The following is a 20971-nucleotide window of genomic DNA, read 5'->3' on the forward strand; positions in this document are numbered from 1 at the left end:
AATACTGCTCCCATATACAAGAATATAACTACTATAATACTGCCTCCTATATACAAGAATATAACTACTATAATACTGCCTCCTATATACAATAATATAACTACTATAACACTGCTCCTATATACAAGAATATAACTACTATAATACTGCTCCTATATACAAGAATATAACTACTATAATACTGATCCTATATACAAGAATATAACTACTATAATACTGCATCCTATATACAAGAATATATCTACTATAATACTGCTCCTATATACAAGAATATAACTACTATAATACTGTCTCCTATATACAAGAATATAACTACTACAATACTGCCTCCTATATACAAGTATATAACTACTATAATACTGCTCCTATATACAAGAAAATAACTACTATAATACTGCTCCTATATACAAGAATATAACTACTATAACACTGCTCCTATATACAAGAATATAACTACTATAATACTGCTCCTATATACAAGAATATAACTACTATAATACTGCTCCTATATACAAGAATATAACTACTATAATACTGCTCCTATATACAAGAATATAACTACTATAATACTGCCCCTATATACAAGAATATAACTACTATAATACTGCCCCTATATACAAGAATATAACTACTATAATACTGCCCCTATATACAAGAATATAACTACTATAATACTGCCCCTATATACAAGAATATAACTACTATAATACTGCTCCTATATACAAGAATATAACTACTATAATACTGCTCCTATATACAAGAATATAACTACTATAATACTGCTCCTATATACAAGAATATGACTACTATAATACTGTCTCCTATATACAAGAATATAACTACTATAATACTGCTCCTATATACAAGAATATAACTACTATAATACTGCTCCTATATACAAGAATATAACTACTATAATGCTGCTCCTATATACAAGAATATAACTACTATAATACTGCCTCCTATATACAAGAACATAACTACTATAATACTGCTCCTATATACAAGAATATACCTACTATAATACTGCTCCTATATACAAGAACATAACTACTATAATACTGCTCCTATATACAAGAATATAACTACTATAATACTGCTCCTATATACAAGAATATAACTACTATAATACTGCTCCTATATACAAGAATATAACTACTATAATACTGCTCCTATATACAAGAATATAACTACTATAATACTGCTCCTATATACAAGAATATAACTACTATAATACTGCCCCTATATACAAGAATATAACTACTATAATACTGCCCCTATATACAAGAATATAACTACTATAATACTGCTCCTATATACAAGAATATATCTACTATAATACTGCCTCCTATATACAAGAATATAACTACTATAATACTGCCCCTATGTACAAGAATATGACTTATATGGCGGTACAGTAGTTATTGCTATTATTGTGCAGCACCTCGATAGACGGATTGATCTGTCGTCATCCTGTAGGTCAAGGGCAGAGTGAAGGATGAGAAGGTCCCATTGTGACAATACAGAGTCTCACAGTGCGGAGCTCAGATATAATACCGCCCCCTATTCTAGAGGCCACAGGAGCCGCACCCCAGTGATTGAGTTTAGGTCTCCATATAGATCTAAATAAAACTTACACTCCTACCCCCATATAAACTGACTGCTGCCAAACTGAATGTTCTAACGAGAACCCCTCCCCTATCCCCTATTACACATTCAGTTTTCCAGCAGTCTTGTTTATATTGGGGGGGCAGAGGGGGGTCTGTTTATAGGGGAACCCTGTCAAAACATTAGATTTACCCGCAGTCTGTTTATAGGGGAACCCTGTCAAAACATTAGCTTTACCCGCAGTATGTTTATGGATTAAGAACAGAATCTCCGCTCGCAGAATTCCGCGAGCGGAGATTCCATTCTGGCAGCTGCTGCCACAATACTTCGGCGGTAGGTCCACGCGGCACTGCGCCGCCACCATTGATGGCTATGCAGAGTTTGCGGACTTCCGCGCAAAGAATGAACATGTTCTTTCTTTGCACGGAACAATTTCAGCGGCGGAATTGTCCGCCACTGAAATTCCGCAGTGTGAACGGGTCTTGCGGAAACCCATTCACACTGATGTTTATGTTCACAGAACGTAATTCCGTGGGAATTACGTAGTGTGAACATACCCTATAGGGGAACCATGTCAAAACACTGGATTTGCCAGCAGTTTGAGGGGAAGGAGGGTTCCCATTAGCACAGTGGAATCGCCAGTAGTCTGTGGGGCAGAGGGTTCCCATTAGCACAGTGGAATCGCCAGCAGTCTGTGGGGCAGGGGGTTCCCATTAGCACAGTGGAATCGCCAGCAGTCTGTGGGGCAGGGGGTTCCCATTAGCACAGTGGAATCGCCAGCAGTCTGTGGGGCAGAGGGTTCCCATTAGCACAGTGGAATCGCCAGCAGTCTGTGGGGCAGGGGGGTTCCCATTAGCACAGTGGAATCGCCAGCAGTCTGTGGGGCAGGGGGGTTCCCATTAGCACAGTGGAATCGCCAGCAGTCTGTGGGGCAGGGGGTTCCCATTAGCACAGTGGAATCGCCAGCAGTCTGTGGGGCAGGGGGTTCCCATTAGTACAGTGGAATCGCCAGCAGTCTGTGGGGCAGGGGGTTCTATTAGCACAGTGGAATTGCCAGCAGTCTGTGGGGCAGGGGGTTCCCATTAGCACAGTGGAATCGCAAGCAGTCTGTGGGGAAGGGGGTTCCCATTAGCACAGTGGAATCGCCAGCAGTCTGTGGGGCAGGGGGTTCCCATTAGCACAGTGGAATCGCCATCAGTCTGTGGGGCAGGGAGTTCCCATTAGCACAGTGGAATCGCCATCAGTCTGTGGGGCAAGGGGGTTCCCATTAGCACAGTGGAATCGCCAGCAGTCTGTGGGGCAGGGGGGTTCCCATTAGCACAGTGGAATCGCCAGCAGTCTGTGGGGCAGGGGGGATCCCATTAGCACAGTGGAATCGCCAGCAGTCTGTGGGGCAGGGGGGTTCCCATTAGCACAGTGGAATCGCAAGCAGTCTGTGGGGCAGGGAGTTCCCATTAGCACAGTGGAATCGCAAGCAGTCTGTGGGGAAGGGGGTTCTATTAGCACAGTGGAATTGCCAGCAGTCTGTGGGGCAGGGGGTTCCCATTAGCACAGTGGAATCGCAAGCAGTCTGTGGGGAAGGGGGTTCCCATTAGCACAGTGGAATCGCCAGCAGTCTGTGGGGCAGGGGGGTTCCCGTTAGCACAGTGGAATCGCCAGCAGTCTGTGGGGCAGGGGGGTTCCCATTAGCACAGTGGAATCGCCAGCAGTCTATTGAGAGGGGGGGGGTGGAAAAATACTTGTCAAGCAGGAAAGCAGCGATCCCCATAAGTGCACTTACCTTAAAACAGGCTCACCGTGCGCATTTCTCACTTGTATTTGTTTTTTTCCTGTCATTCCGGGATATGCGCAGCACACTAGGTCAGCACTATATCTCCTCGCCATAATAGATGGTGCATGAGTTACGGGGGGCACAAAATACATGATATCATACCCTGCGCTCCCCATAATTGTAGGGGCGCAGAATCATTATGCCATTTTGGAGACCAGACTGTGAACGGAGTAGCCGAAGCCTTTTTATTCAACACATTGTCCATATGATCTATAAGGAAAAACAAATAACCGGGATCGGGGGGGCGGAGAAGACGTCAGCGGCGGGCAGAGGAAACATTGGCGCGTTACTTGTAAAACTCGTGTTCCTGCTCGTCCTTCTTGATGACGGTCTTGTACGCCTTCTCGAAGTCCTTGGCCAACACGATGTAACGGTTCTCCCGCACGGCGAGCATACCACCCTGCGGACCAACACATATGGTGTCAGGTTTATTAGGTACATACTGCTTGATAAATACTTTATCACTGTTTAGTCCAGTGTTTCTCAACCAGGGTGCCTCCAGCTGTTGCAAAACTATAATTCCCAGCATGCTCGGACAGCCGTTGGCTGTCCGGGCATGCTGGGAATTGTAGTTTCGCAACAGCTGGAGGCGCCCTGGTCGGAAAACACTGGACAAGTCCAAAGAGCTGACACTTCTTTCCATGCAGCTGCTGTATTCCGCACTTACCTCCTGGCAGATGGAGTTGATATCCGCTCCCGAGATCTTATCAGGACGAGCGACGTCTGCAGCATTGGGTTAAGGAGAGCAATGTTCTGCAGTGATGAAGCCTGAGCGGGAATTAAAGGGACTGTCTATTCATCACCTATTAAATAGCCCCTGCTAACTCCCAGACTCCCTCCCAGCTCTATCTGTATACTGCTGCTGGTGGTATGTCTATGGGATCAAAATATATGGTATTTATACTGCTCCCCTTCAGCTTTCTCTCTATGGTTCAGGATATGAAGTAGCTATACATCTCCCCTCCAGCTCTATCTGTATACTGCTGCAGCTACATCTATGGCATGAGAATATATAGTAATTATACACCACCCCTCCAGCTTTATCTATATACTGCTGCTGCTGCTATCCCTATGGGATCAGGATATATAGTAATTATACACCACCCCTCCAGCTTTATCTGTATACTGCTGCTGCTATCTCTATGGGATCAGGATATATAGTAGTTATACACTTCCCCTCCAGCTCTATCTGTATACCGCTGCTGCTATCTCCATGGCATGAGGATATATAGTAATTATACACCACCCCTCCAGCTTTATCTATATACTGCTGCTGCTGCTATCTCTATGGGATCAGCATATATAGTAGTTGTACACCTCCCCTCCAGCTCTATTTGTATACTGCTGCTATCTCTATGGGATCAGGATATATTACACCTCCCCTCCAGCTCTATCTCTATAAGATCAGGATATATAGTAGTTATACCCCTCCTCTCCATCTCTCTGTATACTGCTGCCATCTCTATGGGATCAGGATATATAATGGTTATACACCTTCCCTCCAGCTCTATCTGTATACTGCTGCTATCTCTATAAGATCAGGATATATAGTAGTTATACACCTCCCCTCCAGCTCTATCTGTATACTGCTGCTATCTCTATAAGATCAGGATATATAGTAGTTATACACCTCCCCTCCAGCTCTATCTGTATACTGCTGATGTCTCTATGGGATCAGCATATATAGTATTTGTACACCTCCCCTCCAGCTCTATCTGTATACTGCTGCTATCTCTATGGGATCAGGATATATAGTAGTTATACACCACCCCTCCAGCTCTATCTGTATACTGCTGCTATCTCTATAAGATCAGGATATATAGTAGTTATACACCTCCCCTCCAGCTCTATCTGTATACTGCTGCTATCAAGATATATAGTAGTAGTCATAAACCCAATTCGCATTGAAGGATACAGTCTTCCAGGTCCACCTCCTCGGACAGGTTCATCTTGCTGGTGATGGTGGAGAAGATGAGACGTTTTTGCCTGCGGTCTGGGAGGGGGAATTCGATTTTGCGGTCGAGGCGCCCGGGTCGCAGGAGAGCCGGATCCAGAGTGTCCGCTCTGTTTGTGGCCATGATGACCTGTGAGGATATAACCGAGGAAAAGCTGAGTACAGGAAAATCCGCAGTGAAGGCGAAAAAAAAAAGTCTTAGAGAAAACGCGTTTACCTTGACGTTCACGTTCTGGTCGAAACCGTCCATCTGGTTGAGCAGCTCCAGGAGGATTCTCTGCACCTCGCGGTCAGCTGTAAAAGTATTCATACCCCTGAGTTAGGATTTTTGTCATTTTACACTATCACTGAATATATCGGACTGACATCCAAATTAACTATTTCCAAACCAAAATCATCTACCAAAATATAGCTAAAGAGTATGAGTGTGTGTGTATATATATATATATCTTTATTATAATTACACTGTAAAATCCTAATACAAAAATTCCTAAACAATTGATACAGAAGATCGGTACAAATATAGTAATATAGATCTCTTGAAAAGAGATCTTCCTAAGGGTCAATCCCACATTTTCCGACGCGTTTCCCCGTATATCAGATAATGCTATGATTCATCAGGGGATATCATAGTGAGTGAGTGGAGATTAACTATGCATGAGATTATATATTATAGATTGTATATATCTCCACATATATTATAATCTTATGCATAGTTGAAATCTCCACTCACTCACTATGATATCCCCTGATGAACCGTAGTATTATCTGATATACACAAAAACGCGTCGGGAAAATGTGGGATGGACCCTTAGGAAAAGATCTATATTACTATATTTGTACCGATCTCCTGTATCAATTGTTTAGGAATTATTGTATTAGGATTTTAAGGTGTAATTATTAATAAAGATCTATCTATCTATCTATATATATATCTATATATATCTCTCTCTCTCTATATATATATATATATATATATATATATATATATATATATATATATATATATATATATATATATATATATATATATATATATATATTAATATATATATATTAGCTATACGTTTGTCATTTTAGCCTATAGGAAAGCTGGGTGTGAAGCAATATGGCCGCCATTCCAACTCTTCAAATATATTGCACTGTGAGCATTAGAAGCACCCAGTGTAGTGGTCTCCAAACTGTGGCCCTCCAGATGTTGCAAAACTACAACTCCCCATTGTAGGTGGGTTAACCATTCAGGATCCTCACCTCCGGTCTGTGCGTCAAATCTTTTGGTGGCGATGGCGTCAATCTCGTCAATGAATATAATGGCGGGAGCGTTCTCTTTGGCGAGCCGGAAGACATCTCTCACCATCCGGGGCCCCTCCCCCAGATACTTCTGTACGAACTCTGAGCCCACCACACGAATGAAAGCCGCTGCGGGTAGAGAGGGAAGTCAGATGCATCCAGGATTATAAGAACATAGCGCCACCCTTGTCCTCAGGTCGTGTTTGGAATTACAACTTTATACTGTTTACTTTACTGGAACGGAGCTGCAATACCACACACGACCTGGTGTGGTGCTGTTTAAGGAAGAAAGCAAATGTTTTTTTTCTAAGCCTGTATAAACCCTTAAGGGACCAGCATATATCCGGCCATAAGGTCAGAGTTTTCTGTATACTCTGGCAAAGCTCACAGTGTATTAGCTGATCACACAGCGGAATGTCCGACTGAGCCCCCTCCCTGCCTTCATCCCCTGATGGGTAGACTAAGCCCCCTACTTCCTCTGTTTAACTCCTGATGGGCAGACTGAGCCCCCCCCCTACCCTTGTCCAGCTCCTGATGGGTATACTGAGCCTCCATCCTCTGTCCAACCCCTGATGGGGAGACTGTAACCCCTCCCTCTGACCAACCCCTGAAGGGCAGACTGTAACCCCTCCCTCTGACCAACCCCTGAAGGGCAGACTGAGCCCCCTCCCTCTGACCAACCCCTGATCGGCAGACTGTAACCCCTCCCTCTGTCCAACCCCTGATGGGCAGACTGTACCCCCTCCTTCTGTCCAACCCCTGATGGGCAGACTGTAACCCCTCCCTCTGTCCAACCCCTGATGGGCAGACTGAGCCCCCTCCCTTTGTCCAATCCCTGATGGGCAGACTGTACCCCCTCCCTCTGTCCAACCCCTAATGGGCAGACTGAGCCCCCTACCTTTGTCCAACTCCTGATGGGTAGACTGAGCCCCCCTCCATCTGACCAACTCCTGATGGGCAGACTGTGCCCCCTCCCTCTGTCCAACCCCTGATGGGCAGACTGTGCCCCCTCCCTCCCTCTGTTTAATCCCTGATGGGCAGACTGTGCCCCCTCCCTTTGTCCAACTCCTAATGGGCAGACTGAGCCCCCCTCGTTCTGCCCAACTCCTGATGGGCAGACTGAGCCCCCCTCGTTCTGACCAACTCCTGATGGGCAGACTGAGCCCCCCTCCATCTGACCAACTCCTGATGGGCAGACTGAGCCCCCCTCCATCTGACCAACTCCTGATGGGCAGACTGTGCCCCCTCCCTTTGTCCAACTCCTGATGGGCAGACTGAGCCCCCCTCGTTCTGACCAACTCCTGATGGGCAGACTGAGCCCCCTACCCCCTTGTCCAACCCCTGATGGGCAGACTGAGCTCCTTCCTCTGTCCAACCCCTGATGGGCAGACTGTGCCCCCTTCCTCTGTCCAACCCTTTAGATACCAGTCACTACTCATCCCAGCAGGATTTAGCTATACAATACAACCAACTGCTACTGCGTCTGTGCCAGCTCCTGGACCATTACATCCATTTGTGGGAAGAACACTGCAATTTATACGTAATGGCACGTTTACATAAAACACTAAAATTCACTGACCGCAAGCAGGGATCTTGCGGATGGTGAAACTTTAAAATACAAAGTTTTAGAAATGTTTTAAGTTCTATAGTTTTTGTCTTGCTATACAAATGATAAAATGGGCAGTCATAAAAAAATAAAATAAAAAATAATAATAAAAAATAAATAAAATCACATGTTGTAGAGACAAAAGCTTTGATAGGTCGGGGTCCCTGTCTGACAAGTCTTTACAACATGCAAAAAATTTTGTAAAGTGAAAGGTAAATTCCAGAAGATTGGTTGATCCTTGTACTATCAGGGACCAAAGCATAAGGCAGTGTTTCCCAACCAGGGTGCCCCCAGCTGTTGCAAAACTACAACTCCCAGCATGCCCGGACAGCCTTTGGCTGTCCGGGCATGCTGGGAGTTGTAGTTTTGCAACAGCTGGGGGCACCCTGGTTGGGAAACATTAGCATAACGTAATGCATATTCCACATCAGAATACATTAGAGAACCTTGTAGAATACACAGCTCATTGTTTTCAATGACAATACATAGACCTGCGCCCTCATGCAGATTTAAAGGGGTACTCCGGTGGAAATTATTATTATTATTATTTTTTTATTTATTTTTTTAAATCAACTGATGCCAGAAAGTTAAACAGATTTGTAAATTACTTCTATAAAAAAAAAAAAAAAAAAAATCCTTATCCTTCCAGTACTTATTAGCGGCTGTATACTACAGAGGAAATTCTTTTCTTTTTGGATTTCTTCCCAGTCTGATCACAGTGCTCTCTGCTGACACCTCTGTCCATGTCAGGAACTGTCCAGAGTAGGAGTAAATCCCCATAGCAAACCTCTCCTGCTCTGGACAGTTCCTGACATGGACAGAGGTATCAGCAGAGAGCACTGTGGTCAGACTGGAAAGAACTACACAACTTCCTGTGGAGCATACAGCAGCTGATAAGTACTAGAAGGATTAAGAATTTTTAATAGAAGTAATTTACAAATCTGTTTAACTTTCTGGCACCAGTTGATTTAACAAAAAAAAAAAATAAAATAAAAAATTAAAGTTTCCCACCGGAGTACCCCTTTAAAATATACGTGGACATGTGACATTTAACCCATTCGCACAGCATATTGATAATCAAATTGATCAATGATCGCATACAGGGATTAAAATGAAAGGGTTTCAGATTTCCGTGCATATTTTACTGAGTATTTTAGAATCCACACTGTAAATTTACCCAGGGGGCCGCAGCAATGATCAGAAGGGGCCCCTACAGAAAACCCCCGATAACTATAAAGAAGCCACTGACCTGTGGTGTGATGGGCCACGGCCTTGGCCAACATGGTCTTCCCGCAACCAGGGGGCCCGTACATAAGGACACCCCGCGGTGGATCAATTCCGATCTATACAATTAGAAGAAAAACAATGGTCGGGGGGATCACGGCACTGACCGTATAACCTGTCGGGACAGGGGGCGCTGCTGAGACTACTCACCTGTTTATAAAGCTCAAAGTGAGTCAGGGGCAGCTCCACGGCCTCCCGCACCTCCTGCTTCTGGATGTCCATGCCTCCGATATCAGAGTACAGCACGTCAGGTTTCTGATCTGAAAGAACAACGAACAGTGGGTAATCCTGCACCAGGGAGCTCAGGATGAGCAGAACTAGAGGTCCTGGAGCTGAGGGAACAGAGGAGGCATCACTATGTGCTCTGCAGACATCCGCAGAGGAGACCAGTATGGAGACCAACAAGGGGCCTGATTGGGTTTGGGAACTAAGAAGGTCAATTAGGGTAAGTATTAATGGGGGGTTGTGTGAGCACAAGTAGAATTGAAGCTTGTGATTGGTTCTTCACCTGAGGTGAGCATCATGATGCTGCTGTCAGCCTCCGGGGGCAGGACGTCCACCAGCGCATTGCTGTGCTTGTGGAGAGCGACGGACGCGTTGGGCTTCAGGAGCTCCCGGTCGATGGTGCTCAGAATCCGCACATAGTAGTTAGATCCTGGGGGACAGAGAAAGAGAGACACATTTAGAGATGAGCAAACTTACTGTAAATTCGATTCGTCATGAACTTCTCGGCTCGGCAGTTGATGACTTTTCTTGCATAAATTAGTTCAGCTTTCCGGTGCTCCCGTGGGCTGGAAAAGGAGGATACAGTCCTAGGAGACTCTTTCCTAGGACTGTATCCACCTTTTCCAGCCCACCTGAGGCTGAACTAATTTATGCAGTATAAGTCACCAACTGCCGAGCCGAGAAGTTCGTGACGAATCGAATTTACTGTAAGTTCGCTCATCTCTAGACACATTGTTAATATAAGACCCCCTCCTCCTTAAAGGGGTACTCCACTGGAAAACAAATATATATTTTTTTTAATCAACTGGTGCCAGAAAGTTAAACAGATTTGTAAATTACTTCTATTTAAAAAAAATCTTAATACTTCCAGTACTTATCAGCTGCTGTATGCTCCACAGGAAGTTATTTTCTTTTTTAATTTCTTTTCTGTCTGACCACAGTGCTCTCTGCTGACACCTCTGTCCTTGTCAGGAACTGTCCAGAGCAAGAGAGGTTTGCTATGGGGAATTGTTCCTGATCTGGACAGTTCCTGACAAGGACAGAGGTGTCAGCAGAGAGCACTGTGGTCAGACAGAAAGGAAATTCAAAAAGAAAAGAACTTCCTCAGGAGCATACAGCTGATAAGTACTGGAAGAATTACATTTTTTAATTAGAAATAAATTTAAAAATCTGTTTAACTTTCTGGCACCAGTTGATTAAAAAACAAAAAAAAGGTTTCCACCAGAGTACCCCTTTAATAAACAAATAAATATATATATATGTTGTCACTAAGTCTACTACACAACCTGAATGGCTTATTAGAGAAGAACTGCAGAATAGTTTTTTTGCTTATATAATGCAGCACAGGCTATTATTAGAGCATAACGTAGAGGTTCTTGTGAATGCCTTGTGATTACCTGTTTTAGCCGATGTGGCAGGCGTGAGTTTTCAGCCATCTTTACCCTATTTTGGCACATAAATGATTTCCTAATGTTATAACTAATCACTGCAATTCCCCTGATGAGACCAACCTAACCACCCGGCTGGACTTTAGCAACCAGAACCCTAAACTGCTGAGACTCCTAAGTGGTTGGGGTCAGTTCACACTATGTGCAGCTTTGATGCCTTTTCTGGACAAATATTGCCACAAGGAGAAAGCGATTTGGCCTATAACAACTGATGCGTTCTATGAAGATCTGAAGTCTTCTGACTGTGTTCCCACATTGCAAATGACTGGATTTCTTTTACATGTTTTTCCTGCATTATTTTTTTTTTCCTGTAAATTTTCCAAAATCGCTGTAAATAATTATGTGTTTTACTGCAAACACCACAATTTTTGCTACAGGTTTAGGAAAATGACAGCAAAGACAGGGAAAAAAATAAACCGTCAATAGTGCAAGGTGTGAACATAGTCTGAGGAGGTTTAAAGGGGTACTCCGCCCATAGACATCTTATCCCTTATCCTAGCGGTCTTCAAACTGTGGCCCTCCAGATGTGGCAAAACTACAACTCCCAGCATGCCCGGACAGCCAACGGCTGTCCGGGCATGCTGGGAGTTGTAGTTTTGCCACATCTGGAGGGCCACAGTTTGAAGACCACTGCCTTATCCAAAGGATAGGGGGTAAGAGGTCTGATCGTGGGGGTCACGCCACTGGGGACCCCGCGACCTCCCTGGAGGCTCGTGATGTCACGGCCACGCCCCCTTAATGCAAGTCTATGGGAGGGGGCGTTATGGCAGTCACGCCCCCTCCCATAGACTTGCATTAAGGGGGTGTGACCGTGACGTCATGAGCGGGGCACGGCCGTGATGCCACAAGCCTCCGCCCCGCATCGCCAGTCATTTGGCACGGAGCAAAGTTCGCTCCGTGCAGCGGATGTCTGGGGTGCAGCAGCCGAGATCACAGAGGTCTCCAGCAGCGGGACCCCCGCGATCAGAAATCTTATCCCCTATCCTTTAGATAGGGGATAAGCTGTCTAGGGCAGAGTACTCCTTTAACAGGGTACTTTGGTGGAATTTTTTTTTATTTATTTTATTTTTTTTTTTAATGAACTGGTGCCAGAAAGTTAAAACATATGTGTAAATTACTTCTATTAAAAAATCTTTACCCTTCCAGTACTTTTTAGCAGCTGTTTGCTACAGAGGAAATTCTGTTCTTTTGGAATTTCTTTTTTGTCTTGTCCACAGTGCTCTCTGCTGACACCTGATGCCCGTATGCGGGACTATCCAGAGCAGGAGAAAATCCCCATTGCAAACCTATGCTGCTCTGGACAGTTCCTGATACGGGCATCAGGTGTCAGCAGAGAGCACTGTGGACAAGACAAAAAAAATTCAAAGAACAGAATTTCCTCTGTAGCCTACAGCTGCTAAAAAGTACTGGAAGGATTAAGATTTTTTAATAGAAGTAATTTACAAATCTGTTTAAATTTCTGGCACCAGTTGACTTAGAAAGACCCAAAAAATAATGTTTTCCACTGGAGTACCCCTTTAATGTTAACATGTGGGGAACATATGACCTCCGTTCTCATGATTGGTGGGGGGGGGGGGTCTGAGAGGATGGACCCCCAGAAATAATCTATCCTGTGCTACAGAAGACTAGAGAACCCTGTAACAAAGGATGGGGTCCCTCCTGATTAGAAATCCCCCACAGACTCTTGACAGGACGGCGGCCATGACTGGTACCTGTGGTGGAGCCCACTATGGCGGTGTTCTGATCCACGGCCTCCAGGAACTGCCCGATGACCAGCGGGATGCTCTGGATGCGCTTCACCTCCTCCTGGGCGTGCAGGAACTCCTTCTTCAGGTTCTTCTGCTCGTCTTTGATATATTCCTCCTGAACCTCTAGGAACTCCAACTCCTGCTGCAGTTTCTGCAAAATCAATGATCAACAACGTGTTAAAGGGACCAGGCGTCACATGACTACGACTACCGGAGAAATCCCCGCCCCCCGCTCACCTTATAGCGGCTGTACAGATCCTCTAAGTCTTCAGGCTCCGGGGCCAGAAAGGAGAGCGCTGTGACCGGACGGGAGGACACCAGGGAGGGGGCTTCATCCTGCGCAGAGGGGAGAACCGAACAGATTAGATACATTCTGAAAGATTTAGGATCATTATAAAAGGGATCTTATTGGGACCTCACAAAATCTGAATGAATAGGACCCCGGGGTCTGACAGAACAGATGCTGCCATGAGCTTATACAGTAATACAAACAATTGTGAATACAGGTAAAGCTTTAAAGGGGTACTCCGCTAGAAAACATTTTATTTTTTTATTAACTGGTGCCAGAGAGTTAAACAGATTTGTAAATTACTTCTATTTAAAAATCTTAACTCTTCCAGTACTTATCAGCTGTTATATGCTCCACAAGAAGTTCTTTTCTTTTTGAATTTCCTTTCTGTCTGACCACAGTGCTCTCTGCTGACACCTCTGTCCATGTCAGGAACTGTCCAGAGTAGAAGCAAATCCCCATTGCAAACCTCTCCTGCTCTGGACAATTCCTGACATGGACAGAGGTGTCAGCAGAGAGCACTGTGGTCAGACTAGAAAAGAACTTCCTGTGGATCATACAGCAGCTCATAAGTACTGGAAGGATTAAAATGTTTTAATGAAAGTAATTTACAAATCTGTATAACTTTCTGGCACCTGTTGATTTAAAAAAAAATAAAATGTTTTCCAGTGGAGTACCCCTTTAAGGGGTATTTATATCATATTGTGATGGGGTCCGCAGCAACACTGAGAAACAAGGGTCTCTTTACGGTAGTCCCGGATGTGCGGAGCTTGTCCTACACACTTCAATAAAGATGAGCTGCAATTCCCTTGTACATAACTTTACCTGGGACCACTACTGTAGGAGCAACTAGTAAAAGGGGAAGGGGGTATGTTACCAGTATTAAAACTACAACTCTCAGCATGCCCTGACTGCAGGTGACAGTATTTCACCATCATCAGCTGCAGATTTCGGGCCGGGTCGCTGGTCTTTACACCTTTTGGCAGTGTTTCCCATGCAGGATGCCTCTGGCTGTTGCAAAACTACAACTCCCAGCATGCCCGGACAGCCTTCAGCTGTCCGGGCATGCTGGGAGTTGTAGTTGTGCAACAGCACGAGAACTACATGTTGTGGATCATTACTTTATAGCAGTGATTACCAACCACGGTGCCTCCAGCTGTTGCAAAACTACAACTCCCAGCATGTGCAGAGATCGGTTGGAGCTGCTATTAATATATGGCTGATGACCACTAATTCATAGAGACATAAAGTTTTATCTTTTGGAGTCTGAATTTTCAGGACACGACTGATCAGTAGAAGGAGCAGGGAGAAGTGTGCGCTCAGCGTGTCCCATGACATCTGCTCATACGCGGCTGCGCTTCTCTCCCCACTCATTCTAGTCATCAGTTGGGGTCTGAACACCTTAAAACATTGCGCCCCCTATACCCGGTCCGCTACACTGCTCCCCCAATACCCCGGCCCACTACACTGCACCCCAGTACCTCCGCCTACTACATTGCGCCCCCAGATAGCTCCTCCCCCCAATACCCCGGCCCACTACACTGAGTCCCCCAATACCTCTGCCTGCTACACTGAGCCCCCCGATACCTTTGCCTGCTACACTGAGCCCCCGATACACCGGCCTGCTACACTGAGCCCCCGATACACCGGCCTGCTACACTGAGCCCCCCGATACACCGGCCTGCTACACTGAGCCCCCCGATACACCGGCCTGCTACACTGAGCCCCCCGATACACCGGCCTGCTACACTGAGCCCCCCGATACCTTTGCCTGCTACACTGAGCCCCCGATACCTTTGCCTGCTACACTGAGCCCCCCGATACCTTTGCCTGCTACACTGAGCCCCCCGATACCTTTGCCTGCTACACTGAGCCCCCCGATACACCGGCCTGCTACACTGAGCCCCCCGATACACCGGCCTGCTACACTGAGCCCCCCGATACACCGGCCTGCTACACTGAGCCCCCCGATACACCGGCCTGCTACACTGAGCCCCCGATACCTTTGCCTGCTACACTGAGCCCCCCGATACACCGGCCTGCTACACTGAGCCCCCGATACCTTTGCCTGCTACACTGAGCCCCCCGATACCTTTGCCTGCTCCACTGAGCCCCCCGATACCTTTGCCTGCTACACTGAGCCCCCCGATACCTCCACCCGCTACACTGCGCCCCCTAATACCCCGATCCACTACACTGAGCCCCCGATACACCGGCCTGCTACACTGAGCCCCCCGATACACCGGCCTGCTACACTGAGCCCCCGATACCTTTGCCTGCTACACTGAGCCCCCCGATACCTTTGCCTGCTACACTGAGCCCCCCGATACCTTTGCCTGCTACACTGAGCCCCCCGATACCTTTGCCTGCTACACTGAGCCCCCCGATACCTTTGCCTGCTACACTGAGCCCCCGATACCTCTGCCTGCTACACTGAGCCCCCGATACACCGGCCTGCTACACTGAGCCCCCGATACCTCCGCCCGCTACACTGCGCCCCCTAATACCCCGATCCACTACATTGAGCCCCCGTTACCTCTGCCTGCTACACTGAGCCCCCCCCCCCCCCGATACCCCGACCTACTACACTATGCCCCCTGCAACACTGAGCCCCCCGACACCTCCGCCCGCTACACTAAGCCCCTCAATGCCCCGGCCCACTACATTGAGCCCCCTGATGCCTCCGCCCGCTACACTGCGCCCCCCAATACCCTGATCAACTACACTGAGCCCCCCCGATACCTCCGCCTGCTACACTGAGCCCCCCCCGATACCCGACCTACTACACTGTGCCCCCGATACCTCCGCCTGCTACACTGGGCCCCCCGATACCCGACCTACTACACTGTGCCCCCAATACCTCCGCCTACTACACTGAGCCCCCCGATACCTCCGCCTGCTACACTGAGCCCCCCCGGCACCTCCGCCCGCTACACTGTGCCCTTCAATGCCTTTCACACCCCTACCCCTTAATTCCCTGGTTGAACTTGATGGACATATGTCTTTTTTCGACCGTACTAACTATGTAACTATGTAACTATGCCCCGGCCCACTACATTGAGCCCCCCCAATATCTCCGCCTGCTACACTGCACCCCCCCCCCCCCAGAAACCTTGGCCCACACTGCAAGCCACTAATAAATTATATATATATATATATATATATATATATATATATATATATATACACACACACATATATATATACATGACATTATATCTCATCCCATATACAGTATACAGGAGCAGAGCATGTCGGGATATATATATATATATATACACACAGGACATTATATCTCATCACTATATACAGTATACAGGAGCAGAGCATGCCGGGATATATATATACACACAGGACATTATATCTCATCACTATATACAGTATACAGGAGCAGAGCATGCCGGGATATATATATATACACAGGACATTATATCTCATCACTATATACAGTATACAGGAGCAGAGCATGCCGGGATATATATATATATATACACAGGACATTATATCTCATCACTATATACAGTATACAGGAGCAGAGCATGCCGGGATATATATATACACACAGGACATTATATCTCATCACTATATACAGTATACAGGAGCAGAGCATGCCGGGATATATATATATATATATATATATATATATATATATATATATATATATATATACACACAGGACATTATATCTCATCCCATATACAGTATACAGGAGCAGAGCATGACGGGATATATATATACACAGGACATTATATCTCATCACTATATACAGTATACAGGAGCAGAGCATGCCGGGATATATATATACACAGGACATTATATCTCATCACTATATACAGTATACAGGAGCAGAGCATGACGGGATATATATATACACAGGACATTATATCTCATCCCATATACAGTATACAGGAGCAGAGCATGCCGGGATATATATATACACAGGACATTATATCTCATCACTATATACAGTATACAGGAGCAGAGCATGCCGGGATATATATATACACAGGACATTATATCTCATCACTATATACAGTATACAGGAGCAGAGCATGACGGGATATATATATACACAGGACATTATATCTCATCACTATATACAGTATACAGGAGCAGAGCATGACGGGATATATATATACACAGGACATTATATCTCATCACTATATACAGTATACAGGAGCAGAGCATGACGGGATATATATATATATATATATACACAGGACATTATATCTCATCACTATATACAGTATACAGGAGCAGAGCATGACGGGATATATATATATATATATATACACAGGACATTATATCTCATCACTATATACAGTATACAGGAGCAGAGCATGCCGGGATATATATATACACAGGACATTATATCTCATCCCATATACAGTATACAGGAGCAGAGCATGACGGGATATATATATATATATATATATATATATATATATATATATACACAGGACATTATATCCCATCACTATATACAGTATACAGGAGCAGAGCATGCCGGGATATATATATATACACACAGGACATTATATCTCATCCCATATACAGTATACAGGAGCAGAGCACGACGGGATATATATATATATACACAGGACATTATATCTCATCCCTATATACAGTATACAGGAGCAGAGCATGCCGGGATATATATATATATATATATATATATATATATATATACACAGGACATTATATCTCATCACTATATACAGTATACAGGAGCAGAGCATGCCGGGATATATATATATATATACACAGGACATTATATCTCATCACTATATACAGTATACAGGAGCAGAGCATGACGGGATATATATATACCCACAGGACATTATAGCTCATCACTATATACAGTATACAGGAGCAGAGCATGACGGTATATATATATATATACACAGAGGACATTATATCTCATCACTATATACAGTATACAGGAGCAGAGCATGCCGGGATATATATATATACACAGGACATTATATCTCATCACTATATACAGTATACAGGAGCAGAGCATGACGGGATATATATATACACAGGACATTATATCTCATCACTATATACAGTATACAGGAGCAGAGCATGACGGGATATATATATATATATACACAGGACATTATATCCCATCACTATATACAGTATACAGGAGCAGAGCATGACGGGATATATATATACACAGGACATTATATCTCATCACTATATACAGTATACAGGAGCAGAGCATGACGGGATATATATATACACAGAGGACATTATATCTCATCACTATATACGGTATACAGGAGCAGAGCATGTCGGGATATATATATATACACAGGACATTATATCTCATCACTATATACAGTATACAGGAGCAGAGCATGACGGGATATATATATATATATACACACACAGGACATTATATCCCATCACTATATACAGTATACAGGAGCAGAGCATGACGGGATATATATATACACAGGACATTATATCTCATCACTATATACAGTATACAGGAGCAGAGCATGCCGGGATATATATATATATATACACAGGACATTATATCTCATCCCTATATACAGTATACAGGAGCAGAGCATGACGGGATATATATATATACACAGGACATTATAGCTCATCACTATATACAGTATACAGGAGCAGAGCATGACGGGATATATATATACACAGGACATTATATCTCATCACTATATACAGTATACAGGAGCAGAGCATGCCGGGATATACACACAGGACACCCGCGGGCCCGGTACCTGGCTTCCGCTCTTCTCTATGGTGACTCCGATCTCCTCCATTCTTTCTTTTCCCTGTGTCACTGCCGTATACTATCCCCTCCCACTTCCGGCGCGGCAGTGACGTTGCAGAGAGGGCGGAGCTTCATTGTCACCAGGTGACGTTCTGATTGACGAGGCGCATGAATGACGTCACTGAGCGCCGTCTGCGCGCCATAAAGGGGGCGGGGCCAGTGTGCAGTTCCGTCTGCTATATATGTGTCTGCAGCCACGTGGTCTGGTTGTTGCAGAGACCGGTGTGGTTCACGTGACTCGGGATATGTCCTTACAATATAATCTACAAAAAAAACGGCCACACGGCCTCCATTTCCCCTATATCCCCTGTGCCGTATTATAGTTCCATATGTGTTTGTTGGACGCCCCTGTAGTCTCGGGGTCTTGGTGGTTATGATGCCTTATTTTGCACACAGCAAAAAATACAAACATCCAGCTTTTCCTGATTACTGAATGACAAATCTGTCCAGTTGCACTAGTGTCTTCCAAATGGTGTGCCTCCAGCTGTTGCATAACTACAACTCCCAGTATGCTGCAGCTGTCCAGGCATGCTGGGAGTTGTAGTTTTGCAACAGCTGGAGGCACACTATTTGGAAGACACTGATGTAATGAAACCGATCAGTAATCTTCAGCCTATATACCCAGCGCAGCCTGCATTCTTATAAGACCGAATACAAGTCACTGACACTCATAAATAATATATGCCCCGGTAGGTAGAAGCCACCACTAGGTAGGTAGTCAGATATGTAGGGAAGCTCCTATTAGGTTGTTTCCGTCAATAACAACAAAAAAAAAACACTCATCTTCCCTCTGCTCCCACATTGAGGCCTCTACATCCTCTGCTCTGTTAGTGGTGCAGGACCTTCTCCTCTCCTCTGTTAGTGGTGCAGGACCTTCTCCTCCGCTCTGTTAGTGGTGCAGGACCTTCTCCTCCGCTCTGTTAGTGGTGCAGGACCTTCTCCTCCGCTCTGTTAGTGGTGCAGGACCTTCTCCTCCGCTCTGTTAGTGGTGCAGGACCTTCTCCTCCGCTCTGTTAGTGGTGCAGGACCTTCTCCTCCGCTCTGTTAGTGGTGCAGGACCTTCTCCTCCGCTCTGTTAGTGGTGCAGGACCTTCTCCTCCGCTCTGTTAGTGGTGCAGGACCTTCTCCTCCGCTCTGTTAGTGGTGCAGGACCTTCTCCTCCGCTCTGTTAGTGGTGCAGGACCTTCTCCTCCGCTCTGTTAGTGGTGCAGGACCTTCTCCTCCGCTCTGTTAGTGGTGCAGGACCTTCTCCTCCGCTCATTTAGAGGTGCAGGACCTTCTCCTCCGCTCTATTAGTGGTGCAGGACCTTCCCCTCTGCTCTATTAGTGGTGCAGGACCTTCCCCTCTGCTCTATTAGTGGTGCAGGACCTTCCCCTCTGCTCTATTAGTGGTGCAGGACCTTCCCCTCCGCTCTGTTAGCGGGGCAGGACCTTCCCCTCCGCTCTGTTAGCGGGGCAGGACCTTCTCCTCCGCTCTGTTAGCGGTGCAGGACCTTCTCCTCCGCTCTGTTAGCGGTGCAGGACCTTCTCCTCCGCTCTGTTAGCGGTGCAGGACCTTCTCCTCCGCTCTGTTAGCGGTGCAGGACCTTCTCCTCCGCTCTGTTAGCGGTGCAGGACCTTCTTCTCCGCTCTGATAGTGGTGCAGGACCTTCTCCTCCGCTCTGATAGAGGTGCAGGACCTTCTCCTCCGCTCTGATAGAGGCGCAGGACCTTCTCCTCCGCTCTGTTAGTGGCGCAGGACCTTCTCCTCCGCTCCGTTAGTGGTGCAGGACCTTCTTCTCCGCTCTGATAGTGGTGCAGGACCTTCTCCTCCGCTCTGATAGAGGTGCAGGACCTTCTCCTCCGCTCTGTTAGTGGCGCAGGACCTTCTCCTCCG

The 20971-nt window shown here is 45.7% G+C and overlaps 2 protein-coding genes across 2 annotated transcripts in view; one reads left to right on the forward strand and one right to left on the reverse strand.

Moving 5' to 3' along the window:
* Nucleotides 1-20971, forward strand: part of LOC130294057 (serine protease inhibitor swm-1-like) — a 105137-nt gene that overhangs the window by 59764 nt on the left and 24402 nt on the right. The window lies entirely within an intron of this gene.
* Nucleotides 3600-19197, reverse strand: PSMC4 (proteasome 26S subunit, ATPase 4). Its single transcript, XM_056543441.1, has 11 exons — nucleotides 19043-19197; nucleotides 13232-13330; nucleotides 12959-13145; nucleotides 10082-10228; nucleotides 9724-9833; nucleotides 9539-9632; nucleotides 6645-6812; nucleotides 5611-5687; nucleotides 5355-5523; nucleotides 4107-4162; nucleotides 3600-3839 (listed from the first exon to the last, which is right to left on the reverse strand). The coding sequence occupies exons 1-11, from the start codon at nucleotides 19082-19084 to the stop codon at nucleotides 3726-3728; spliced, it is 1263 nt and encodes a 420-aa protein (XP_056399416.1). The 5' UTR covers nucleotides 19085-19197; the 3' UTR covers nucleotides 3600-3725.

The sequence above is a fragment of the Hyla sarda genome, chromosome 10, assembly GCF_029499605.1.
Source record: "Hyla sarda isolate aHylSar1 chromosome 10, aHylSar1.hap1, whole genome shotgun sequence".
In the NCBI taxonomy this organism is placed as follows: Eukaryota; Metazoa; Chordata; class Amphibia; order Anura; family Hylidae; genus Hyla; species Hyla sarda.

Bases quoted from the DNA above. Each gene is read 5' to 3' on its own strand.
- PSMC4 (XM_056543441.1), bottom strand. From the start codon at position 19,084: ATGGAGGAGATCGGAGTCACCATAGAGAAGAGCGGAAGCCAG. The intron at 9,834-10,081 runs GTGAAGAACCAA...TTGTTCTTTCAG, and splicing joins CATCATGATGCTCACCTCAG to ATCAGAAACCTGACGTGCTG. The intron at 9,633-9,723 runs GTGAGTAGTCTC...CTAATTGTATAG, and splicing joins ACTTTGAGCTTTATAAACAG to ATCGGAATTGATCCACCGCG.